Genomic DNA, 27,054 nt, shown 5'->3' on the forward strand with positions numbered 1-27,054 from the left:
CAAGGTACTTAACCGAAATTGCTTCAGTATATATCCAGCTGTATAAAATGGATACAATGTAAAATGCTATGTAAAAGTTGTGTAAGTCGCTCTGGATAAGAGCGTCTGCTAAATGCCTGTAATGTAATGTAAAGGCTGTTTTACGCTTCTGTACACGTAAACGTTGGTTTGCTAGGGGTTGCGTAGGTGTTGTGCGGAAGTGGCATACCTCCCAAACAATTTACAAGCGCATAGATAGCAACCAGTGCCCACATAAACCGCACAGATGATTGGATGACTGATGATGTGAGGTCACTTTGGCAGACAGCTCTCGCTAACAGGTTATAACGGTCGAGTCACGAAAGCGATAGCCAACGTTAAATACGCGGCTAAAAAGTGCTTTTATCAGGTGAGCGTCTTCATTCCTACAAGTTACATCTAGCTAAGCATTTTTGTGGTAATTCGTGCAGTATTTCGTAGGTTTGGAAATACGAATGTAGCTATGGTAGTTATGTGTATCATGTGGTTAGCTCTGTCTCACGTTCCGGCAAACTGGACACGTAATACAGCCAATGTTACTTTGCTTTTTAAGGCACAAGCTACTCGCTTTCTCTAGAACGATTAAGGTCAGTGACACAATCTAATAACGCGGCCTGTGCAACCTGTGCAACCTGTGCAACACGCCGCACGAGCATAAACGATCTGCCCCCTCACGAGTGCCGCCCGCAACACAAATCACGCAAACTATGCAGACTGCGCAGAAGCATAAAACCGCCCTAGCAGAGGAAACGGCAGGCCCCGTGACTCTCCAGGCCTACGTGCAGCAGACGCAGGCCGTGGTTCTGATAGGGCCACGCCCTGATCGTCTCACAGCTGGGTGCAGTGGAGGGAGGGGGGCCTGGTACACGCACACACAGAGGCTAGTCATTGGTCCCACAATGATCTGCAGGAGGTAGCCTCCCAGATCCCAGCCGCCTTCACACCTCCGTCTCTGTTGGTATGGCAACCAGGGTCATTGGGGGGGGGGGGGGGGGGTCAGTTCCTAGTGCATTTCAGTCATTTGAGGAAATCAATTAAAATTTGATTCACAAAGTGAAAAAACTGGCCATAATATTCTACAGAGATATTTCAGTCACTTAATTCCCTGAATAAAGAGATTTAATTTATCGCAACCCTGACAATGTCAAAATTGCAAGAAATGCATACATCTGTCAACTGAACATGCCACCGATCTGGTGACAGAGCAGAACAGCAACTATCAATTGTCCCATATGGTATCACAACCTTTAAGTACATAATACGTGATGGAATTTTAAATTAAAAGGTAACAAAAAAGCTAATAAAATCAATTAAAATGAGAAAACGATTGCAGAATGCATTCTAGATTCCATTGCTTCAAGAAATGCCCTTATACATAGGTCCAATGTCCATAATCAGAAAGATAATATTTTCAGCACTGGGACCTTGCCAGTGTGTCACGTGTCGTGCCTCGGTTAAATAGCAATGCCAAGCTCAGAGCCAAAGCTGGAGTGGTGTGAGGACGACAGCACAGCACGCCACCTTCATCCTCACCGGAGCTGAAAATGAAATGAACGAGGAAAACGAGCACCTCTCTTCTCTCCTTCCCCTCATGTGGTCATGTTTCAAGGGCCTTCCTTCCAAGCGAGCGTCCAGTGGTTGAGGGTGTAGCGTTCACTCCCTCCTCCGGCTCATTCGTTACTCCTCTGGGGCGGGCGGCGGGGAGTTCGGCGCCCCCTGCTGGCCGGCCCCGCCGCGGCTCTTCAGCGCCTCCTGCAGGCTGCCGGCCGCCAGCCTCATCTGGTCCTCGGCGCCCTGCAGCGCCTTGACCTGCGTGGTGTGGAAGACGTAGAGCAGCAGGGTGGCGAGCAGCACGGCCAGGCACAGCGCCCCCAGCAGGTAGAAGGAGGCGCGCGGGAAGGGCTGCTCGGCGCCCGGCGCCAGCCAGGGCACGGCGGCGATGGCCAGCTCCAGCAGCAGCAGCACCAGCCCCATGGCGGCGGTGCGAGCCGCCGTGCTCCGCATGCGCTCGGCCAGGTGCAGCCCCACCTTCACCTCCGTCCGCGCCTCCGTCACCGTGTCCACCAGCTCCGGGAGCGCGTCTGCCACGGAAACAAAAACAGGGTTACCTCAGCCATCTCAAACTGCTGTCCTGAGATCTCAAACTGCAGTCCTCAGTCATCTCAAACTGCAGTCCTCAGCCATCTCAAACTGCGGTCCTGAGATCTCAAACTGCAGTCCTGCGAGATCTCAAACTGCAGCCCTGAGATCTCAAACTACAGTCCTGAGATCACAAACTGCAGTCCTCCGCCATCTCAAACTGCAGTCCTCAGTCATCTCAAACTGCAGTCCTCAGTCATCTCAAACTGCAGTCCTCAGTCATCTCAAACTGCAGTCCTGAGATCTCAAACTGCGGTCCTGAGATCTCAAACTGCAGTCCTCAGCCATCTCAAACTGCAGTCCTGAGATCACAAACTGCAGTCCTCTGCCATCTCAAACTGCAGTCCTGAGATCTCAAACTGCAGTCCTCCGCCATCTCAAACTGCAGTCCTCAGAGATCTCAATCTGCAGTCCTGAGAGATCTCAAACTGCAGTCCTCAGAGATCTCAAACTGCAGTCCTGAGATCTCAAACTGCAGTCCTCCGCCATCTCAAACTGCAGTCCTCAGCCATCTCAAACTGCAGTCCTGAGATCTCAAACTGCAGTCCTCAGTCATCTCAAACTGCAGTCCTGAGATCTCAAACTGCAGTCCTCAGTCATCTCAAACTGCAGTCCTCAGCCATCTCAAACTGCAGTCCTCTGGCCAAAGAGTGTACGCATCTCGTTTCCAAGGCTCAAGTGGCTTCTGATTGGAAGCCACAAAACCTGCAGGTGCATAAACCCTCAGAGGCTCGAGTTGGAAAACCGAGAGTTACCAGCCAAATTAAAAACAAAGGACAGATCTGGAACGTGGGCAGCCCAGTCTGGCTCTAGAGAACTACACGGTGGCTCTTCTTTATTTTAACCTTGAAATCAGGAATCACGTTTATCAAATCGCCCAATAAACCAGGCGAGATGAGTTAACTGTGATTTCAGCAACAATGAAGCGACAACCAGCATATTCTGCAGCCCCCCCCCCAACTCACTCTTAGCCCATCAATAAACAGTCCACTCATTAAGCTAAATACTCCACTCACTAAGCTAAATACTCCACTGATTAAGCTAAATACTCCACTGATTAAGCTAAATACTCCACTGATTAAGCTAAACACAGCTAAATACTCCACTGATTAAGCTAAACACAGCTAAATACTCCACTGATTAAGCTAAATACAGCTAAATACTCCACTGATTAAGCTAAACACAGCTAAATACTCCACTGATTAAGCTAAACACAGCTAAATACTCCACTGATTAAGCTAAATACTCCACTGATTAAGCTAAATATTCCACTGATTAAGCTAAACACAGCTAAATACTCCACTGATTAAGCTAAATACAGCTAAATACTCCACTGATTAAGCTAAATACTCCACTGATTAAGCTAAATACAGCTAAATACTCCACTGATTAAGCTAAACACAGCTAAATACTCCACTGATTAAGCTAAATACAGCTAAATACTCCACTGATTAAGCTAAATACTCCACTGATTAAGCTAAATACAGCTAAATACTCCACTGATTAAGCTAAATATTCCACTGATTAAGCTAAATACTCCACTGATTAAGCTAAACACAGCTAAATACTCCACTGATTAAGCTAAATACTCCACTGATTAAGCTAAATACTCCACTGATTAAGCTAAATACAGCTAAATACTCCACTGATTAAGCTAAACACAGCTAAATACTCCACTGATTAAGCTAAACACAGCTAAATACTCCACTGATTAAGCTAAATACTCCACTGATTAAGCTAAATACTCCACTGATTAAGCTAAATACAGCTAAATACTCCACTGATTAAGCTAAACACAGCTAAATACTCCACTGATTAAGCTAAACACAGCTAAATATTCCACTGATTAAGCTAAATACAGCTAAATACTCCACTGATTAAGCTAAATACTCCACTGATTAAGCTAAACACAGCTAAATACTCCACTGATTAAGCTAAATACAGCTAAATACTCCACTGATTAAGCTAAATACTCCACTGATTAAGCTAAACACAGCTAAATACTCCACTGATTAAGCTAAATACAGCTAAATACTCCACTGATTAAGCTAAATATTCCACTGATTAAGCTAAACACAGCTAAATACTCCACTGATTAAGCTAAATACTCCACTGATTAAGCTAAACACAGCTAAATACTCCACTGATTAAGCTAAATACAGCTAAATACTCCACTGATTAAGCTAAATACAGCTAAACACTCCACTGATTAAGCTAAACACAGCTAAATACTCCACTGATTAAGCTAAATACTCCACTGATTAAGCTAAATACTCCACTGATTAAGCTAAATACAGCTAAATATTCCACTGATTAAGCTAAACACAGCTAAATACTCCACTGATTAAGCTAAATATTCCACTGATTAAGCTAAATACAGCTAAATACTCCACTGATTAAGCTAAATATTCCACTGATTAAGCTAAATACTCCACTGATTAAGCTAAATATTCCACTGATTAAGCTAAACACAGCTAAATACTCCACTGATTAAGCTAAATACAGCTAAATACTCCACTGATTAAGCTAAATACTCCACTGATTAAGCTAAATACAGCTAAATACTCCACTGATTAAGCTAAACACAGCTAAATACTCCACTGATTAAGCTAAACACAGCTAAATACTCCACTGATTAAGCTAAATACAGCTAAATACTCCACTGATTAAGCTAAATATTCCACTGATTAAGCTAAATACTCCACTGATTAAGCTAAACACAGCTAAATACTCCACTGATTAAGCTAAACACAGCTAAATACTCCACTGATTAAGCTAAATACAGCTAAATACTCCACTGATTAAGCTAAATACAGCTAAATACTCCACTGATTAAGCTAAATACTCCACTGATTAAGCTAAATACTCCACTGATTAAGCTAAATACAGCTAAATACTCCACTGATTAAGCTAAATACTCCACTGATTAAGCTAAATACTCCACTGATTAAGCTAAATACAGCTAAATACTCCACTGATTAAGCTAAATACAGCTAAATACTCCACTGATTAAGCTAAACACAGCTAAATATTCCACTGATTAAGCTAAATACTCCACTGATTAAGCTAAATACTCCACTGATTAAGCTAAACACAGCTAAATACTCCACTGATTAAGCTAAATATTCCACTGATTAAGCTAAATACAGCTAAATACTCCACTGATTAAGCTAAATACTCCACTGATTAAGCTAAATACTCCCCTCACTAAGCTGGTCCGTATCTGTGGGATAAGAGCCCGTATAAGCTCGTATAAACGCCTGCGTGCTCTCTGCCAGGTAGACGGCCGTCGGTGGCGTACCTGCAGAGCAGCCGTCCCGCCCTTCCTCGCCCTCCTCGCCGTCCCCGTCGTCGCGAGCGCGGCGCAGGAGGAGGAGCTCGGCGCTCAGGGCCTCGTGGTCCGAGTACGGGAAGGCCCTCCCGGGCACCGAGCCCTTGGTGGTGGACAGGGACTGGCACTCCACGCGCACCCTCCTCGACCCCTGCGCCAAACCAAGACCGTCTATTCAGAGCAAAAAACTCACATCCACACGGGCCTGGCTGACGGCTCGCTAAAAATAAAACTTTATCTACGCCGTGCCTTTCGACAAGGAAACAGGAAGAAAAACAAATGCTTCTGAGGGAAAATACGTGCTCAAGTTGGGGCTGCTCCCTTCGTCTCTACAGAGACAGAGCGGCATTTTCATTCTAAGATCAGAGACCTAAAGCAACAAAGACCTTCTCCCTGCTTTACAACATGGTCAGAAAAGCTCTATAAGAAACAAGAAGAAGAAAAGACAGTGGTGGTTCATTCAAAGCTATTTCATCCAGGGTAGGGTCCATTTGATCACCTTGAAGAGAATGTAGTCTATTCTGATCCCTTTGTCGAAGGGAAGGAGCTCCTTCTTATCTGTGAAGGGGTTGTCTGCTATTAGTGTGACCCCTTCATCACAACCCTGACAGGAACAAAACACACAGGGGAGCGTTAGGTGAGGTCACAACCATGTCCGCTTTCAGCAACCTGCATGCGGTGTAGAACTTCTAATTCTACATGAGACACTTAAATAAGGTCAACCAAAATGTCAAACAAGGGTCAACCAAAATGGAGGCTTTCAACACAGATAGGTCATTGAAATATGGTGAAAATACAAAAGCATTACAGGTCATATTTTACAAGCACATGTGAGGTAAAAAAAAAAAAAAGACACGTGCAATGTCATACAATGACCTCAGACCCACACGGGATACAAGAAAAACAACTTGCGTCAAACTTGTCCGTGTTGGTGTAGCAGTCTCTGAGTCCTGTGTACGTGCGAAAGAGTCTGTTTCCCAGGTCCTGGGGGTGCATGTTCAAATCCCCCCCCAGGATCACCACGTCCGCCCCGCTCGACGTGTGGCTGCAAGGCAGAAGTGGGGGGCAGTGAACATCTGTCCACGGATCTCACCGCTGCAACATCTGTATCACGTTCAAACGGTCTACTCGTGTTCCTTACCAACTGCATGTATACCTCAGGGAAAGAAAACCTACAGCACATAATGCATATTCCCATTGTCTGTAGGCAGTTTTGATTTTTAAAAATTAGTGAATTTTTTGAGGGATTTTAAACCTCGAATGTAAAATATGCTGTAAAAGCTAATCCAGAAGCTGCATACGCTTTGTCTCTCAATTCCCCTGTTTTCCAAGTGCAACTTTAAAAGGAACACAGAAATAAATTCAGGCTGTTAAAGACCTGATTCAGAGGCATATCTCAGCTTTCAAATGCCTGTCAGAGTTAATGAAAGCCCAAAGGGCTCTGTCAGTGCAGTTACATAAAACCTGTTTAACGCAATAAAAATTATTAAAATTATCAGAAATGACAGCTGCAAACTGCGTAACAGAGACCAGCTATTAAACTGTCAGTTCAGTTCTCTGTCTCTCAGTCTTTGTGCTCGAGCGGTAATCATTAACATCACACAAACGTTTTACTCATCACCCATATATTAGTCACTTTATCACTGCACTCCTCTAATCTCTAAAAAATAAGAGAGTAAGCAAATATAAGACACATTACATGGCCTAAACAGCAGCTTTGACCGTTTGACAGAGGAATGAATGAGATGTAGGGTCTGGGATGGCAGTTTGAAATGGACATCAGATAAATCTTATGAAGGGTCGGTTCCCTCGTCTCTCCTACCGAACGAACTGTAGCAGCTCCCAGGCCTGGACCACTCTGTGGGGCAGGTACCCGTCCTTCTCCCTGCAGTACTCCGCATGGAGCTGCAGGCACAGACACACACACCTCCTCTATCACTTACATACACCTTCTCTATCCCTAGCACACACACACCTCCTCCGTCACTTACACACACACCTCCTCTATCACTTACACACACCTCCTCTGTCACTTATACACACACACCTCCTCTATCACTTACACACACCAACTCTATCACTAACACACACACACCTCCTCTGTCACTTACACACACACCTGCTCTATCACTAACACACACACACCTCCTCTGTCACTTATACACACACACCTCCTCTATCACTTACACACACACACTCCTCCTCTATCACTTACACACACCTTCTCTGTCACTTATACACACACGCCTCCTCTATCACTTACACACACACCTCCTCTGTTACTTATACACACACACCTCCTCTATCACTTACACACACACACTCCTCCTCTATCACTTACACACACACACCTCCTCTGTCACTTATACACACACACCTCAAATCACTTATACAAACATACCTCCTCTATCACTTAAACACAGGTACACCTCCTCTATCACTTACACACACACACCTCCTTTATCATTAACACACACCTCCTCTATCACTTACACACACAACACCTTCTCTATCACTAACACACACACCTCCTCTACCACTAACACACACACGCCTCCTCCCTCACTTACACACATACGCACCCCTGCCTCCTCACACACACCTTCCCCATCATGTATCATGTCACAACTACAGATGCAGAACCCTATTTGAAGTTACCGACATAAGCATTTATTAATATCTATGCAGTGCTTATGAAGATGTTACGTAGTACGTACGAGGGACTTGTTCAGCTATTATGAAGAACCATACACAGAAAGTGTTGTCCTTTTTTTTATTATGAGAGTAAAGTATGGGAAATAAGTATGTATGTTCTCTTACATTGCAGGGCACTCCAAACATAAGCCTCTGTTGAATGATTATAATGTGATGTCCCATATAGGCATTTTCAGGAGGGATCAGCTTACGTGTGTGACATAGACATGAGCAGTCAACCCAGAGATATTCACGATGACCATTCCCACAGCTTTCCCCCCGAACCAGTCACCGTGATGGAGCTGAGAGGGGAACACAAGAACACTGCCCTGAATGCAACAGCAACCCTAACACCAACACTGACCCTAACCCATTTCACATTACAACCCTAACACTATCCCCATCCTTAACCCAAGCCCTAACACTAACTCTAACTGACATTAACACAAACCCAAACCCATTTCACATTACAACGCTAACACCAACACTGACCCTAACACTGACCTGAACACTGACCCTAACCCATTTCACATTACAACCCTAACACTAGCCCCATCCTTAACCCAAGCCCTAACACTAACTCTAACTGATCCTAACACTAACCCTAACCCATTTCACATTACAACCCTAACACTAGCCATAACACTAACCTTAGCCTTAAACCAAGCCCTAACACTAACCCTAACCCATTTCACATTAAAACCGTAACACTGACCCTAACTCTGACCCGAACACTAACCCCAGCCTTAACCCAAGCCCTAGCACTAACCCATTTCACATTACAACCCTAACACTGACCCTAACCCACTTCACATTATAACCCTAACACTAACCCCAGCCTTAACCCAAGCCCTAGCACTAACCCTAACCCATTTCACATTACAACCCTAACTCTGACCCGAACACTAACCCCAGCCTTAACCCAAGCCCTAGCACTAACCCATTTCACATTACAACCCTAACACTGACCCTAACCCACTTCACATTATAACCCTAACACTAACCCCAGCCTTAACCCAAGCCCTAGCACTAACCCTAGCCCACACACTAGACACATGAGCTCAACGCCTCGGCTGAGACTTGCTAAATTCCCGAAAGTGAAACAGTGTGAAGTGTAAACTCACCATGTAAGGATAACCGTTCAGGGAAAAGCGGTAGAGAAACGCGTCGTGGATCTTGTGCCTGGAGAACACAGCCAGACCGCTTCCAATGACCCCACTGCAACAGCGAACACAGAAAAGAGCTTTGCTGAGTACGTATCGCAGACAGTGACGCACGGCTCTCAGACCGCGGCCTTCGGACCGGGCTGGGATTCGCAGGGAAGTTCTCCTCCTTCCAGTCCCCTACGGCAGGGGTCCTCAATCTTACCCAGAAAGGGCCGGCGTGGGTGCAGGCTTTTGTTCCAACCAAGCAGTGACACACCTGATTCCACTAATCAACCACTAGATTCTTTGCAAAGGATCTTGATTAGTGCCCTGCGGGAAGTGACCCTGAATTTTCTAAAGAGCCAGCTTCTAACTGGAAGGCTGTACTAACCAAGTTTTACGCAAATGCACCCAAACAACTTTTGATTGGACGGCTGCTGAAATACGCTAATAGATAATGCCCCAAACAGGTTTTGATTGGACGGCTTCTGAAATACGCTAATAGATAATGCCCCAAACAGGTTTTGATTGGATGGCTGCAGAAATATGCTCGTAAGCAATGCCCCAGCTACATTAAGTGGTTAATTCCCAGGAAAGCACTGAAAAGATTAGGACAACACGGCTGGTGCTCTAGATTAATCTAAAAACAATGCCTGTACCTGAGGGCATTGCTATGGTGGCAAAATCTCTGCCTTAAAAACAGGCCAGTACTAATCCACATAAGTGGAAACGAGCTGGAACAATGTTAGTGATTAGGCTGCTTGAAGTAATACCATGAAAAAGGTAGAAATGCTAACGGCACGCTACAAAGATACATAAGCCTTCATCAAAACACACTGATTTTGTTCAAGCTATTGAGACAAATGTGTCTTTTAAGTTCACACACTTTGTCTTTTTGTTTGTGTACCTGAGCAGTTTTTGTTGTTGCATTTATGCATATGCACCAGTTCAATGCATGCTTGAATAACATCAAGTTTCGCTGAAGACTTGCTTATTTTTGCAGTTTGCAGTTATCAATTTTACATTGTCATTTGATTATTGACTGAGCACATCAATTTCTTTGCCACACTTGCATTAATATAAAAAATTATGCCACAAGGCATATGAATACTCTTTGGTATAAATTACCATTTAACGGATCTCTATACCCATGGCAAACAATACCATATATAATAAATACAGTAAAGTAAAAAAAAAAAAGTAAAGAATAAAGACATAGCCCCAGCAAACCTTTTAATTTTGAATCTTTTCAATAACACAGAACTGGCCACAGTTCCACTTGTACCACTTACCTCTTAAAATAGTGGGAGTGAGGGTGGCTGCTTCCAAGAGTCTTTTTCAGGAAGAGATAGTCTTTTTCACTCCACACCTAATATAACACAAATAATGGCAAGATTAGAAACATCAACAAGAGATGCACAAGGACTTATAGTGCATACGTTCACTTCGCCCCAATTTTCTGCCCAATTTGGAATAGCCAATCATAATCTCTCCTTCAAAGCATGCTACGTCGCCAGCTACTTCTTTTTGCACGGTAGCCCACCATATATGTTCAGACATGAGTAGGAGGAAGACACTCCAGCTTCAGCAAGCATATTGGCCCAACTGACCAGCAGGTGTCGCTAGTGAGCAACGGAGTGATGGAACTCCCAATTCTGCATTGTTCTGTGGAGTTGCATTCTGAATTATGTTTTATTTAGTTTAAAAAAATAAAACTAAACGATAGTGCATACAAATGTATGATATGAACATAAAACTTCATAATTTAAGAACATGAGCTTAAATTAGTAATTCTATGGCACTATTTGATTCGACGTCAGAGACAAATGCACCTTGTTTAGGTAATTTAACACATGCGCTGGGAAAATATGTTGGTGGGGGAAAAAAGAATTCTCAATAAAAGCTCAAATACTTTGGTTAAACCTGAAAGAACTTGCTGTGCTTTACACCGGAAAAAGACAAAAGGATCAGCCTGACTTCACAAACAAAACGCCTCGCCAAATAAATATTTAAACGGCCAGAATAGGGCTGGCACCGTATGGAGACTGCACTCACCATAAGGCTGGCATGTTTGCTCAAACTGAACAACCATTGTTCAGCCCAGAAGATGCTTAGTGTGAGCTGCAGGGCAGCATCAGCAGTGTGAGTATGCATGCTCGGTGCTGGAGTATTAGTATGTGAGTATGCATGCTCAGTGCTGGAGTATCAGTATGTGAGTATGCATGCTCAGAGCTGGAGTATCAGCAGTGTGAGTATGCATGTTCAGTGCTGGAGTATCAGCAGTGTGAGTATGCATGCTCAGTGCTGGAGTATCAGCAGTGTGAGTATTCATGTTCAGTGCTGGAGTATTAGCAGTGTGAGTATTCATGCTAAGTGCTGGAGTATCAGTATGTGAGTATGCATGCTCAGTGCTGGAGTATCAGCAGTGTGAGTATTCATGTTCAGTGCTGGAGTATTAGCAGTGTGAGTATTCATGCTAAGTGCTGGAGTATCAGTATGTGAGTATGCATGCTCGGTGCTGGAGTATCAGTAAGTGAGTATGCATGCTCAGTGCTGGAGTATCAGCAGTGTGAGTATGCATGCTCGGTGCTGGAGTATCAGTATGTGAGTATGCACGCTCAGTGCTGGAGTATCAATATGTGAGTATGCATGCTCAGTGCTGGAGTATCAGTATGTGAGTATGCATGCTCAGTGCTGGAGTATTAGTATGTGAGTATGCATGCTCAGTGCTGGAGTATCAGTATGTGAGTATGCATGCTCAGTGCTGGAGTATCAATATGTGAGTATGCATGCTCGGTGCCGGAGTATCAGTATGTGAGTATGCATGCTCAGTGCTGGAGTATCAGTATGTGAGTATGCATGCTCGATGCTGTTGGTGATGGTTTGTTAAGTATGCATGCAGGTGAAGGCTGGGAGAGCCAGGGTGAGGGTGCAGTAGTCCGCGGCACTCTCTGTGACCATGTGACACTCCTTTGGCTCCACCCACCTCCTGCAGCAGGGCCAGGTCATGCTCCTCCCTGCTCAGCAGCTCTCCAATCATCTCATAGCGCTGGGCACAATGCTGGCTCAGGTAGTGGACACCCCTGAAAAACACACACAAGCATACACGCGCACACACACACACAGACACATACACATGCACACAGAGACAGACACAGACACACGCGCACACACGCATACACGCGCACACATACACACAGACACATACACATGCACACAGAGACAGACACATACACGCAGACAAACACGCACACACACACACACACACACACACACACATTCCACAAACAATATGCAGACACAAAAACACACAAAACATAGTGTTTTTACTCCATTCATGCCATGTCCACACACAGCTTTGTGGGCATTTGGTGTTCAGTTAGGCGAGGTCGCTCAAGGTCACATGCACAAGGGGGGTGCAGGTGAGCATTCAGCTGCACCACCTCTCTTCTGCTTTCAGGAGAAATCGCAGAGAAACCCTGACTTTGCATCATTTCAGGCTGAATAATTAAAAGCCCATTTGCATCAGGGCTTTTTCACCCCTGGAAAACCCAGAGTCCTGAAGTGTAGCATTCATTGTTGCTGGATAGTGCTTTGCATGTTCGCAGGCTTATTACCTCACAGCAAGGCTGCCTGCGGTTCTGACAGCGACCACAAGTCACGTGTCTTAAATTTGCACAGCTGAGACGACACTCGACCGACACTGTTTTTTTTTTGGCTAAAAAATATATCCAAGAAGTGCCACCCGAATGGTTTAGTCCCAAATTGTCTGCTGTTAGAATTTTTCCTTTGCACATATATACAATTTTCAAAAGTTCATGACCTTGCAACGTTTTTATAACTTGCCATTTGCATAGAGCTGAGAGACCGTTTTATTCACTTCCTGCTGAGGCTGGCAGGAGGCCTTACGGCTGGTAAGGTCTAGCAGAAGAGAAAAATGACATTGCGATACTGCTACAGGAAATGGCCTACTCTGGCAATCATGTCCTCTTTTCAAAATCAGTGGGTTGTGAACTCAAGAGATACTGGCATCAAATTTTTTAAATTAATATACACTGGATTAAGAGGATAAGCAAATCAAGTAGTCACACATTATAAAATGTGTTTTTACAAATCATTTCAATGAAATAAGGTTAGCACAAATAATAAGGGATTAAAAAAGCAAATAAACAGCTTTTGAGACAGCCTTTCTTTTAAACGGACTTGTGGATGTTTGTTGGCTGGACTCGAATGGAAAATCTCTATGTAAGCCCACTACAAAGACATCAAAGACATACCAAACTGTTTCCTCCGCCAATGAGCGTGGACCAATAACCGAACTCACCAACAATTTAGGGAGAAGATGCGCAACTTGACTGGCTGACCGCTGGACATGATGACAGTGGGCCTTGTTTAAGTAGCGATGGTGGCGCCGGTGAGGGTACAGTTCTTACTGCCAGCAGTCAGCACTCTCTCTCTCTCTTCTGTCCCTCTCCCCTCAACAGAGACTGCTGACAGAAGTTAAAGCGAGCGCTGCAGAGAATAGGAAGTGAAAAACCGCTGCATCAGAGGCACAAGGAGGGTTTTTCAATCCCCTCGATTCACAGATCCGGTTTACGCGGAGGCCCCTGCGATCCCAGGATTGCATAAAAACACAACTAACAACCACACGCAAAAAAGGTGAATTACAAATAACCTACTACACATAAGTTCTGTACCGGCTTCAACCGTACGCGGAAGCACTAAGTCCACGATGCAGTTCTAGTAGGCTATAATGCAACTGTCCGATCGAATTATTTTTTGTCCGAACTGCGCGTCTGTGAGCACACCAGAGCGGTGGATAGCTACGCAAACATCATAAATCCGTTCACTGGTGGATGCACAAAGAAAAGGTCAAACACGACATCTGTTATTTTTCTGAAACAGCATTTGTAATTTGGCTACATCCTGCTGACGCCCACAGTTGCCTACTACGGAATAACGGCGTACACATTTGGGTGAAAAGTTACAGGCCGAGATGAACATGGCTTCAGTGTTTCTATAGCAGCGTGAGAACCTGGGCTATGTAGGCCTGGTATATAGGCTAGAGGTGCGTTTCGGCACTCCCCGGAGAGCTATTTATAAATCATTGAACTATGCCCGAACAAAAAAGACTGCCGACACACTGACTCCTCACTGCTCTCCATCGCAGTCGGAGTGAATATAGTCGCAATCAACAGACAACCACTGCATGTCACACTAACACAACACAACTTACTGCTCCCTTGACGTATTGTATGAATATGGGAACTTTTTACACATACAATTAATCTATGTCGAAGCGAATGTTTGTGTAGTCTTTATAATCACTTGGTCGGTCATAATAAGAGAAACAATACAATTTAGCCATCCTTTGATAAAATCAAACGATTCTGTATTTTAAATACAGTAGTTTTTCCAGGTATACATAGGATATTTTCCATTCATAAATACTTAATTGGCCAAGTGACTCACTACGTCTGCATCGGAGGATAAGGTTTCTTTGTGTGAACAGTAGCCCATGCAGTTTCAGGCTGGCAATGTAATAAGCTACGTCTGTGTACATACTTGAAAAGCTTAGTAAAACACCCAAATTACGCATAGGCTAGCTACGACAACAAAAAAGCTGTATAGTTCAAAATGCTAGCTATATTTCTGGTGCAACGTTCTGAGGTCGATGCTTTGACGAGACAATTAGCCTCACAAACAGCAAGCAACAATTAATAATCATCAGAAGTTTCCAGTTTAAATAGAGCATTTAAACGTCTAGCTGTAGCCTATGCCTCCGGCTTTGTTGACTGTAATTTAACCATCAGCTGCAGCGAAAAACAAACGTCGCACTAGGCAGATTTAACCAGTTGGAATATTATTGCTCTTTGCGCATCATTCAACTGTATGTCACATCCACCTCAAATACGATGTTTTTTATAAAGGAAAAGAGCCGAGTGCCGGTAGCAGGAACATCATTATCAGCTTACTGTACTAAACTTAGACGTCGCTGCGGCGGCTTTATTGTGTCCGCCAGTAGCTACTGCACGGCTGGCGCCGTGGCGTAAGCGCACAAACTTCGGCATCCACTTCACTAACGTCATTCATTGTTGCAGTGTAACTACAATTAACGGGCGAGTTAGTTACATAATAATTAGTACGTAGTCATGCTGCATAGTTTAAAAATGTGCCTGAACAAGAGTTCACAAGTGTAAATTAGGCTACACAAAATATTTTGAATAGATAGCATAACGCATAAATTAGTCAATCTCACTGCATTGTTGGCAAACATTAAATGGTTGTCTAGGTGGCCGGAAAGTAGGATTGACAACATAGGCTACGTGCAGGCAAAAGTACAACGTAACATCTGTTAAAAAGACACACCGATTAAATTTTTTATATAATGGTTACGCTGTGGAAATCGCATGGCCAGCTGCCGTCATCTAAATTAATGTCATCTACCATCAGAATTTACCCGGCTTCAACCAGTGGCTAGTTAGCTAGCCCGCTAACTTAGTTGGCTAGCGCTGGCTAATGAGACAAATGATGCGTTATTATTTGAAGGCTTTCACCTCTTTGTTCAGCAGGTGCCTGGAGAGGGTCTTTCCAGTACTGTTTTATCCACATATGGCTTACTTAATGCTACTGTAAAAAACGCTGCATGTTTCCTCGCTTACAGAGCAAATTCACAGATCTTGAGAAGTGAAATTACGGTCCAAAGCCACGCGCTCGGCTTTTCGGTATTTGCAGTCTTTAGGCAACTGCGGAAAAATACCGAAGGAAAATAAAACTACAAAACCCATAACCCATGTATATCAGCACCATTAAAATGATATGTCCTTATGGGTAATGTAGTCATTTACGGGGATGTGCGCATGCCGGTAGGTTACTTTCATGCGTTACGCTGCAAAAAAAAAAAAAAAAAAATAGCATTACACATATTTTTTGAAGAATAGTCTAATCATAGTCAGATCATACAGGCACACCCTCTGGAGTAATAAGCTCTTTTGGGGTTACTTAAAGTCTATTTTCTCGTTCTAGACCACAGAACTTCCGCTGTACCAGCCACTGTAAAGCCAGCCACTCTGAAGCCAGCTGGTCATCTGAAACTTGTTAATATCAAAAATATCCTTAATCGCACACCTGTCTTGGTCAAGGAAAAAAAATATACTTTAACTGAAATAGTAAACAAAAACACCAGAAAGTGAACTGTCCCTTTCTGCAAGTAACCGAATCCATGGGCAGAACTCACACGGAATGCGGTGAAATGTGTTTTAAAAAGCATGAATAGGTTATAAACAAAGTGCTATGAAATCAACAATATGAAATTACTGGAATTGGGTAAGTACAGAATTAATTTCCTCATTCCATTGAGCACGTAAAACAGGACAGCAAATGGGGTGACGAGCATGTTGCTGGAGAGTCTCTCAAATGTTTTTGTTCACTGCACACAAATAATAAACAAAGAAGGTCAAATAAGTGAACACTACTGTTGCCTTTCTTTGAAGCCCCACTGGCTGCATTGATTTTGGATGGTTTTAATCAGTCACTAACACCCACAGTCCCACTGGGTGAACGAGGGACAAGGGAAGTATGTTGAAAGCAGATAGTTCCACAGAGGTGCAGCTCTGGAGGTAATTGAGCAGTTAACACCCCAGCATGCCCAGGGTCACGCACAAAAAATGCTGGGCAGGTCTGTAGGATTAAGGCTATGGCTCTGATTGGCACATTGGGAAAGCGCTTCAGTGATGAAAAAAGCTCAACTTGCTGATGTTTCACAAGGAACAGTGGCCGAGGTAGGGTCAGCACGGAGCTCTGAGGGAAAGACATCCACAGGGTTGCAACTATGGACAGAAGCTCATACACCCAGATCCTGACACCGGTACATTAGAGTGCAGAGCCAATCAGATGAGCAGCTTTGATCAACTGCCTGAAAATAAAAATCCAGGGCATGAGCCAGCAATTTCATCAAACGTTATCCATCGGGAATTCTGCAGATACCATAGTTCGGTTGCGCACTACAGACCACTCGTTACCCCTGGCAATGCACATGTGCGAGCACAGTGGTGCAAAAGCACACAAAGGACTACGGAGCCATGGGAGAATGTGATACGGTGTGCCGCCTCATTCTTCACCACGCTCTTGATAAAATGGATGAGTGCGAGAACTGCACACACCTTAAAGAAGCCTACAGGCAGGAGTGCTTGGTCCCAGCAGAGAGGCGCTCTGGAAATTCCACGAGGTCATGGGATGCATTTTGCTGGGAGGATTTTGGCACATTCATCCCCGGAGAAGGCAAAGTGAGGATAATCACTGCTGAATGCTTCTGAGGGGTTATCCCTTTAAAAATGAACGTCAGCACAGAATACTACAGTTCACAAACACACGCGCATGCACACTCACACACGCACACAAACGCAGTGACATGCATACATACACACGTGCGCACACTTTGAATCAACACGCCGTTTTTATCTTGCTATTACTATTGTGTTAATATGTTATTATTACTGTTTATATACATATATATATATACATACATATAGACATGTGTGCGCGTGTACCTGTATGTGTATACGTATATATACGATCACATTATTTTATTATTCTGTTATTACCGTTTGTCATCTCACATTTCACATGTTCCTTGTCATGCTTTGGCAATGCAAATGCAAATTTTGCCATGCCAATAAAGCATTTTGAATTTGATTATTCTTTGCTGCCGGGAGGGGCCTCAACCAGCAGGACAAGGTCTCTAACTTCAGAGCATGTGTGGCCACCCAAAAATTTGATGAGTATTATGATGATATCATCCATATGTCATGGCGTCCTCAGTCACCTGACCTAATCCTAAAGGAGCATGAAGAGGAGACTCTGCAATGGAGTCTGAGCAACATTTCCCGTCTCCATCAGCAAGACGCGAGTTGATTTACTTTACCATGGAATAATGGTGCTGCATCCCTTCTGCAGAATTCCAGAGGCTGGCAGAGTCTGTCAGGGCAAACTGTCCATATAAACTGTTTATGGCAGTCAATAGTACCCAACAACCAATCGAGTGATTCCGGATGGGTGCTTCCACCTTTTTGTGAATGTTTAATTGTGCGTGTGTGTGTGTTTGTATGAGTATGTGAATGTTTAGGTGTGTGTTTGTATGAGTATGTGAATGTTTAATTGTGCGTGTGTGTGTTTGTATGAGTATGTTTAGGTGTGTGTTTGTATGAGTATTTGAATGTTTAGGTGTGTGTGTGTGTGCGCGGGGTATGGGCGTGGTGTGCGCACGTGTGTGTATGCAGGCAAGCACGCACACACATGCGTATCTAAAGCCCAGAAAAGGCAGCAATATTACACAGCCATTTTTTCCCTAATCAGTTGGAAAGGCCTTGGAGGAACAATTCAGTCTCTCAGATCAATCCAAAGTAATTAACTTTAAGTTATGAGGCTTAAAGACGGCACTCTTCTAGGATTCATTTATTAAATAAACGGGGGGAGGGGGAAGAAAAGACTGATGCGTTTCGAAGTGAAGCTCTGTCATCAGAGTACTCTGAAACGCATCAGTCTTTATTTTTTCCCCTTGATTTAATATGTTATTCCTAGAAAAGTGCCTCATAACTTCATTTCCATTTCCATGGACTAGGGACCTTCTCCGTGTATTTTTATCATTGAATTTTCATAAACCTCAAGAAATAATAACCCTCAATTGCATGTGTTCTCATTGATAACCAAAAAAATTATCAGATGTCAAACTAGTCCTGACTGCAGCAATTTTATTACATTTCCTCCCAAATAAATAATTTCACAGATGTTCTTATTCAAGGTTATTTACAGTAGAAAAAAAAGCTCAGAATAGAAATAGCAAATCTCCAAATACACAATGCTATTAAAGCCAACTAAAAGTCAATCAAGACAACTTTCATTTGACTAGACCTCTTTCATCCATAATATTCTCCCTCAGGTAAGTTATTTGCACTATGCGCATAACTTTTTTACAATGTGTAATACTGTTAGACCAGGTGATGTGAAACTAATTTCCCAGAAGGGCCTGGGTTTGCAAGCACTGCAAACTTTGATCTGATTGATTACACCACTTGTCTAAATAGATTGACTTTTTTTGGAAAAGTAAAACAACTGTTTATTTCTGGTACCTCTTGCATTCATGGAATATTCCAATGTCATGCATTTAGGAAAATACACAGGAGCAAAGAGAGCGCTCGTTGAACTGGGCTAGTTAGCAGGGCCTAGACATGTGTGCACGTAGCTTTCCAGGAGTTAGCCGTTGTGAGATCAGATCAGACATTTAAAAGCTTAAACGATGCAATTGATTATTATTTTCCACCAAAAACATTTAGATGAGCATCTGGGCAATTACAGAAACCGTCCCATAAAAGATTTTATCTTGTATCTCCACATGTCAAAGCCTAGTGGTGCCTGCTACATCTAACGTTTAAAAAGAGAACATCCATCAACAACTAGTGTGGAAATAGGTTTAATCATCACTCAGTATGAATAATAGCAGAAAACGTACCATTGGATCTTCGGTACCTCAGCATGGAGCAGACCAATGAACGAGACTGGAACTGGAACCGAGAGGAATATTGTTGCAGCAAAAAATAAGCATATGACAACACATCTGCATGGGAGTCAACAGGGGAAGAAACTACAGCTGGAGAATTTCACAAGCGTTCACCATGACCGAGGAGTAGAAGGAAGACACCTCTGACAGACATATCGAGTGAGTTTTCAGAAGAAAAGCTGCTCCTGAGGCACCATGCGTTTTTATTGGTAGATTATACATGATACACTGATTATATGACACAACCCCTCACATTGTAGACAACAGAATATACAATAATGCAATGCACAATTTGGAACCAAGGCCAGAATGTACCACCAAAAATAAAATAATAATAAAAAATAAAAAAATGGGGGTGGGGGGGGCAACAAACCAACTCACCCCCCTGCCTCTCAGCTTAAAATACATTACACATACCTACTTAATCAATATCAACACACACACGATACTCAATAGATGCACTTGCTCCTATTGAAAGTCAAAAAAAGATGAGTGTTTTTTCAAAAGGTCAAATAAAAAGAGACAGGAGAAAGGCACTGCTTCAGTGAGCCACAAGGTCATTCAAGGTCAGATAAAGCACTTTTCACAGACACGATTCAGTGTATTTCCAAGGCCCCTGTGACCCTGAGTGACGCAGTCTTATCAGAATCAAATTCTCAGGTCGCTATTAAGTTCAAAAACGTTCAGGCAAGTGTTCAGGGAAGTGTACTGTAGGTTGCTTCCCGTGTGAAAAGGCTGGTGTGAAGGGTAAATGTGTAACTGTCGCCTCCTCCAAATGTTGAGACGCCACCTGAGAAAACTGCCCGCTTCCCGCAGCACGGTACGGCATGGCTCGGCTCGGCACGGCTCGGCACAGAGCCTCGGCCTGTCTGCCCACGCGCCGCTGCCGGGTCACCGTTTCCTGCCACTAACGTGGCAGTGCGACAGGCCGCAACAAAACAACAACAACAAAAAACAGGAAGGCAGGAAGAGCCGGCCACCAAATCTGTCACTCAACCGCCTGCCGCAGACCATCCAACGAACCACAGGCTTCTCACAAAAGCCCCCTGTTTCGATATGCTTGCCAATCGCTAGCCAAAATCTTTGTTTTTTTTATTTTTTTTTTTGCAAAGTAATCTTGTCAAGGTTAGGAGAAAGGGTGTCGGGTACAGAGCCCAATACTGGAACCAGCAGCGCTTTTTAGTGTCGATAGTTTCCCCCCCAATGGCAGGAGGGGGGAAAACGATGCACCTTCAAAGCAAAACGAGTTCTCACGCATCCAGCTCTCCGATGGAACACGACAACCCAGCTTCTCGCAAGGCAGTGTTCTCTGTGGCAGTCTTTAGACAGAACTTGCAAAAGTAATTTGGGAAAAGTAATTGACACTCCCCCTTTTCCCAAATTAACCAACATATCTTGACAACAGCGACAGAATATTTTGCACCCTGGCCATTCAAAATGACTCACAAATTCATAAAAAAAACAACTTCCTTTTGCTTTAAATCTATACAATTTAACAACAAAAAAGCTGTAGTCATTGTACTGTTTGAGACTGACAGAAATGATGGCAAAAAAAAATGTCCCCAGACTATTTTAATGTAACAGATACTCCCATAGCAACCATCCTGTGGCAGTCGGTCTGCTGGAGAGGCGGGTTGGTCTCGGCTGCCCCGGCTGGTGGAGAGAGCACACGTTAGCTAATCAGCCCAGGTGCTTAAAGGTGCGCTGCTCTCCACAGTTTGGGGCCGAGACCGGGAGCTCACACAGAGAGAGCTGTTATGATTTTAGTTTCGTTTTATTTCTGAAGATCTGTTAGAGCACAAAAGACAAAGAAAGTCATCCTCAGCTGGGATGCTGGAGGAGCTGGACCTGGCCGGGATGGCGGGTCAGCTACGGGCGGCGCACGGGGAAGTGGTCGCGGCGCTTTGCTTTCTTTTGTCTTTATTGTTTTAGATTTTTGTTTCAGTTTATTGTTTTTGCCCGGAAACCGTGAGGGGGGAAGGGTGAAGGTGACTGATTTTGTATAAAGGTGGTTTACAAAATAACAAAAAAAAAAACCACATCTTTTTTTTTTTATTTTTTTTTTTTACTTTACCCTGGATTCAACTTCACAGTACTTTCTCCTGAAGCCTGAAGCTTCCCTCACAGAGATCAGCAAAGCAACGGTGTCTACACAAAGCAATCACACCCGCGTCAGGGGCAGACAGGATCTGATAAGTGCTGGGAGTACTCCTGCTGACGACTAGGCTGGGCCTGGTACCGTGTCCTGCCATTCCAATCACCTCTTCTTTTAAGGCTTGTGTAATAATAATAACAAAAAAACCTGCGATAATCACGAAGCACCAGGAGGTAGAAATTCTCAGCCCCGACTCGCATTTGCTTTGAGTTAGTTAAGAAAACCAAGCAAAGATTTAAAAAAAAAAAAAAAAAAAAAAAAAAAAAGAAAACCTAAAATCAAACAAAATTTTGGTAGTTAAATAGCCGACTACATCGGTGAAGAGAAAGGCCGATCGCCAAAGGAAACCTCTGTACAGAAAAGCAATGAATTCACAAGGTCTTTAGTCTTTTATAATTTCGTCCCCAATTTCAACATGTGCCAAAAAGAAGTGTGCTTCCGAAACTCCAAAACGCCAAAATAAGTCCTCTGGTTTCAAGCCATGGTTGCTCTTCTCTCGGGTTCTCCTTATCCAAGACAAGAGGTAGTGATCAGCTTTACAAAAGGCACTCCACGTCGATCTGCTCTGTCGCTTGTCTTTGGAAAAGGGCACTTGGCACGGCGTGTTTGACGTATCCATGCCACTTGGTAGCTTGTTTAGGTTTTCTGTCCTTCTGCACTTCCGTGCTGAATACTAACAATGTATCCAATGTATCCTGCTCCGCTGTCTGTCTTCGCTCGCGGCCACTGCCGGGGGTACCTTCTCTTCCTGAAACCTTCCCACGCCAGGAGGCCCAAAGAGGGACTTCTCACCGGAAATCCCCGGAAATGCCAACACACTATATGAAACTTCCTCATTCCCACAATACAGAAAAAAAAAAAAGATTAACATCATCCCTGAAAACATATATTTTTAAGGAACATGACTGATGTAACCTGCTTTGTTTTTTAAACATATTTAAATATATATATAAAAAATTGCCCTTACACAAAGTAGTGCATAGTTTTTAGTTTTTGTTTCATTTTTTTTTTGTTTGTTTAAACTTCATACAATTCCTATTTTACAAAATTAGTAATGATAGTAGAAAATACCCACTGTGCTATAAAATATACATATTTCTGTCTGTTTTTGTTGAGCAGTTGCCTGTGTGTTTGTGTGTGTGTATGAGTGTGTGTGTGTTTGTATGCATGTTTTTTTTTTTTTTTTTTTTGGTTTAACAGATTTTTAAATTGGGCAGTCCGATTTTCGGCTGCCCGGCCCACTCGCCCCACCCCCCCGCCCCCGCCCCCGCCCCGAGGAGACCCTCAGTCCTTGACGAGCCGGTAGACGTGGTACTGCGCCCCGTGCTCGCTCGTCGACACCTCGAAAACAAACGCTATGCACAGCAAGGTCTCCTGGGTGTCCCTGTTTGTCACGACCTGAAGCGGAAACAGAGCAGAAAGCACAACAATTAACAAATGAATACATTTTATTTTTGTCATTTTGTTAAAAAAATGTAATTTTATCCTCATTTTTATGCCTTCTCCAATTTAGAAAGCTATATTGTAACTGTGCCCTAACTCCTCTGTGAAGTTTTGAGTGCCCACACTAGCGAAAGGCTAGATATTGCTTCTTTTTTTTCCCGCCCACTCAGTAAACCACCAGTGGATCAGTGCCATTATAGCAGCGGTTACAGCACTGACCCGACGGACACGACACGCACCGGCAGGCGTGTGCGCAATCAGCCGCGAGATCCGTTATTGCACGACGAGAGAGGAAACATTAACTCATTTCCCCTTTGCCTCACACTCTGTGGGCAGGCACCCACTGAAAATCAGATTGTGTGAGCCAGGCCTAAGACTACATTTCTTCTTTTAAAAAATAAAATAAAATAAAAAAAATAATAATAATAAATAAAAAGCACCCTCCCACCCTGTGCTGAACTGACTCGAACAGGCTGCTCACCTGCAGGATGGTGAAGTTCTCCAGAACGCTGTTCATCATGTACTTCTCCGGCAGGTGCTTGAGCTTGTGGATGAAGTTGATCATGTACTCGCACATGGGGGAGCGGTGGATTCGGTACACGCACCTGCCGCCCTCCATACGGGCGTACTCCGTCTGCCAGGGGACAGGCCGCGCAAGGTTAGCCACGCACAGAATTAGCCATCCAGTGAGATTCAGACCTAAACCCCTGTTAAAGCCGTCCATACGCTGACAGGAATTCGGCTTGACGCTGGGCCAGTAAATTAAGATTTACTTGCATGTTAACACGTTAAAATAAATGTAACTTTTGTTACAGCAAAAGAGAATTCTCGCATTAATAATTAGTTTGGAAAAACATGTTAAGTAAGACGGTTTCCGCGATGTCACCCTGAGGAAACGGGAAGAGGCCTCACCTCCACCTTCTCGACCACCTGCTTGCCGAAGGAGCAGACCTTGGTGGAGACGGTGATGGTCATGTTCTCAGTGCTGCTGTACTGGCTGCTCACGCCGTAGAACGAGCCGGGCCCGTCCTGCATACCGCTGCTGTTCAGGTCCGCCTGCAGGGGGCGCAAGCGCGGTCAGTTCAGTCCGGAGGTGCGCAACCAGACCCGAGCCCGAGGGGACCCGGCAGGGTGTCTGGTTTCGGGCTGGGTTTGGGTCGTTTTTTTTCACGTACAAGTTTGGGCTTTAGCCGGATTTGGATTTGTTTTCTACCAGAAAGTGAAAAGGAATTATGTCTTAAGTGTATTTTTGTAATAAACTATTTGGTATGTCCCTATCTTTTTGCAGGATGAAATTAAATTTATCACTCCTCCGCAGGGGTCCTATGGTGGGATGCTGACCCAGAATTTGACCAGGACCCACGGGCCCTATGGCAGGTTGCTGACCCAGAATTTGACCAGGACCCAGGGGTCCTATGGCAGGTTGCTGACCTAGAATTTGACCAGGACCCAGGGGTCCTATGGCAGGATGCTCACCCAAAATTTGACCAGGACCCACAGGCCCTATGGCAGGATGCTCACCCAGAATTTGACCAGGACCCCCGGGCCCTATGGCAGGATGCTCACCCAGAATTTGACCAGGACCCACGGGCCCTATGGCGGGATGCTCACCCAAAATTCGACCGGGACTAAAGGGGTCATATGGCGGGATGCTCACCCAGAATTTGACCAGGAAGAAGGCGTTCTGCGGGCCCTTCTCGTACAACTCCTTGAGGCCTCCCTTCTTCTCTGGGAACTTGTCGTAGATCTGTCGGATGTCCACAGCCTCCAGGAGCGGGTCACTGTACGAGGGGTTTGTCTGCCCGATGTGAACAAACAGGTGCTTGCTGTACTGTAGTGGGGGAGACAGAAGGAGGAGGTTGAGATGCAGGTTGCCAAGCATAAACGTGTTAGAGTAACAGCAGACATGTCGCATAATGCATTCATTAATAGTAAACCCTCTGCAGTAAAGGAGACCAAAAAAGACTGATTCTAAATGCAAACGACAGCCACTGAGCCCCCATACTTTAAGAGGATGTACAGTTTTTCTTCCTTAACTGACTCATTTCTTTATTGGACAGTTGACACTGATGTGTGGAGCTCCTCCTCACCGTGTCCTGGTCCCTCTGCACCTCCATGAAGGCCGAGTACTCCAGCATGCGCAGCTTGGAGGAGGCGATGGTGCGGTCCTGCCACACGGGCACCGCGGTGGCGGCCGGGGGGAGCGGGGTGGGCAGGGGCTCGTACGCTGGGGGGGGGGGAAGGATGACATACAGTCCCATTTCCCATGGCATCTCAATGACATAAACGAGTCCCACGAACTTCTTAATGACATAAACATGATTCTCACAAACTTCTCAATGATATAAACATGATTCTTACTAACTTCTCAATGACATAAACATGATTCTCACAAACTTCTCAATGATATAAACATGATTCTTACTAACTTCTCAATGACATAAACACGATTCTCACTAACTTCTCAATGACATAAACATGATTCTCACAAACTTCTCAATGACATAAACACGATTCTCACTAACTTCTCAATGACATAAACATGATTCTTACTAACTTCTCAATGACAAACACGATTCTCACTAACTTCTCAATGATATAAACATGATTCTTACTAACTTCTCAATGACATAAACATGATTCTCACAAACTTCTCAATGATATAAACATGATTCTTACTAACTTCTCAATGACAAACATGATTCTCACAAACTTCTCAATGATATAAACATGATTCTTACTAACTTCTCAATGACACAAACATGATTCTCACAAACTTCTCGATATAAACATGATTCTCACAAACTTCTCAATGATATAAACATGATTCTTACTAACTTCTCAATGACATAAACATGATTCTTACTAACTTCTCAATGGCATAAACATGATTCTCACAAACTTCTCAATGACATAAACACGATTCTCACAAACTTCTCAATGACATAAATATGGTTCTCACTAACTTCTCAATGAAATAAACACGATTCTCACTAACTTCTCAATGATATAAACATGATTCTTACTAACTTCTCAATGACACAAACATGATTCTCACAAACTTCTCGATATAAACATGATTCTCACAAACTTCTCAATGATATAAACATGATTCTTACTAACTTCTCAATGACATAAACATGATTCTTACTAACTTCTCAATGGCATAAACATGATTCTCACAAACTTCTCAATGACATAAACACGATTCTCACAAACTTCTCAATGACATAAATATGGTTCTCACTAACTTCTCAATGAAATAAACACGATTCTCACTAACTTCACAATGACATAAACAAGATTCTCACTAACTTCTCAATGACATAAACATGGTTCTCAAGAATGGTAGCACCTCATTTTCAAACTGACAAATTACCTTGGCAACCAAACTAGAAGTAGCATCTGCAGTTATGCCTCATCAAGCTCATTATTACTGATGCAAGGTTACAATTCAATGAAAAGTCAAACTCTATTAGATCACTACTAGATCAAGGTTTATTGGTTTAATTAAATATTTCATAAACCTTTTATTAATGGTTTAATTCATTACTTTCAGTTAAAAACAACAAAC

The 27,054-nt window shown here is 43.7% G+C and overlaps 2 protein-coding genes across 9 annotated transcripts in view; both read right to left on the minus strand.

The window, feature by feature from the left end:
- Window positions 1-361: 361 nt before the first annotated feature.
- smpd2a (sphingomyelin phosphodiesterase 2a) lies at window positions 362-16,066 on the minus strand. 2 transcript variants are annotated; one of them, XM_035382929.1, is made up of 11 exons: window positions 15,885-16,066; window positions 13,652-13,839; window positions 12,314-12,410; window positions 10,620-10,696; window positions 9,307-9,400; window positions 8,395-8,484; window positions 7,311-7,393; window positions 6,401-6,533; window positions 5,988-6,092; window positions 5,459-5,639; window positions 362-2,099 (listed from the first exon to the last, which is right to left on the minus strand). In XM_035382929.1, exons 2-11 carry the CDS (start codon window positions 13,699-13,701, stop codon window positions 1,696-1,698), a joined length of 1,314 nt encoding a protein of 437 aa, XP_035238820.1. In that variant the 5' UTR covers window positions 13,702-13,839; window positions 15,885-16,066; the 3' UTR covers window positions 362-1,695. The 2 variants fall into 2 exon arrangements, with proteins under 2 accessions (XP_035238820.1, XP_035238821.1); XM_035382930.1 differs by lacking the exon at window positions 15,885-16,066 and adding an exon at window positions 15,303-15,856.
- A 7,234-nt stretch (window positions 16,067-23,300) lies between these two features.
- The window catches only part of tead3a (TEA domain family member 3 a), a 71,291-nt gene continuing 67,537 nt past the window's right edge, over window positions 23,301-27,054 (minus strand). For 6 of the 7 annotated variants that reach the window (XM_035382568.1, XM_035382570.1, XM_035382575.1 and 3 more), the window contains 5 exons: window positions 25,571-25,707; window positions 25,138-25,311; window positions 24,393-24,536; window positions 23,962-24,114; window positions 23,303-23,435 (listed from right to left, as the gene is read on the minus strand). In XM_035382568.1, coding sequence (XP_035238459.1) covers window positions 23,322-23,435; window positions 23,962-24,114; window positions 24,393-24,536; window positions 25,138-25,311; window positions 25,571-25,707 — 722 coding nt within the window. In that variant the 3' untranslated portion in view covers window positions 23,303-23,321. Of the gene's footprint in view, window positions 23,436-23,961; window positions 24,115-24,392; window positions 24,537-25,137; window positions 25,312-25,570; window positions 25,708-27,054 lie in introns of all 7 variants that reach the window. The other variant, XM_035382569.1, reaches the window with a different exon arrangement.

The sequence above is a fragment of the Anguilla anguilla genome, chromosome 11, assembly GCF_013347855.1.
Source record: "Anguilla anguilla isolate fAngAng1 chromosome 11, fAngAng1.pri, whole genome shotgun sequence".
Lineage (NCBI taxonomy): Eukaryota > Metazoa > Chordata > Actinopteri > Anguilliformes > Anguillidae > Anguilla > Anguilla anguilla.

Bases quoted from the DNA above. Each gene is read 5' to 3' on its own strand.
- smpd2a (XM_035382929.1), bottom strand. From the start codon at position 13,701: ATGTCCAGCGGTCAGCCAGTCAAGTTGCGCATCTTCTCCCTAAATTGT. The intron at 10,697-12,313 runs GTGGGTGGAGCC...GTGTTATATTAG, and splicing joins ACCTGGCCCTGCTGCAGGAG to GTGTGGAGTGAAAAAGACTA. The intron at 9,401-10,619 runs GTAAGTGGTACA...TCGCTGTTGCAG, and splicing joins CACTCCCACTATTTTAAGAG to TGGGGTCATTGGAAGCGGTC.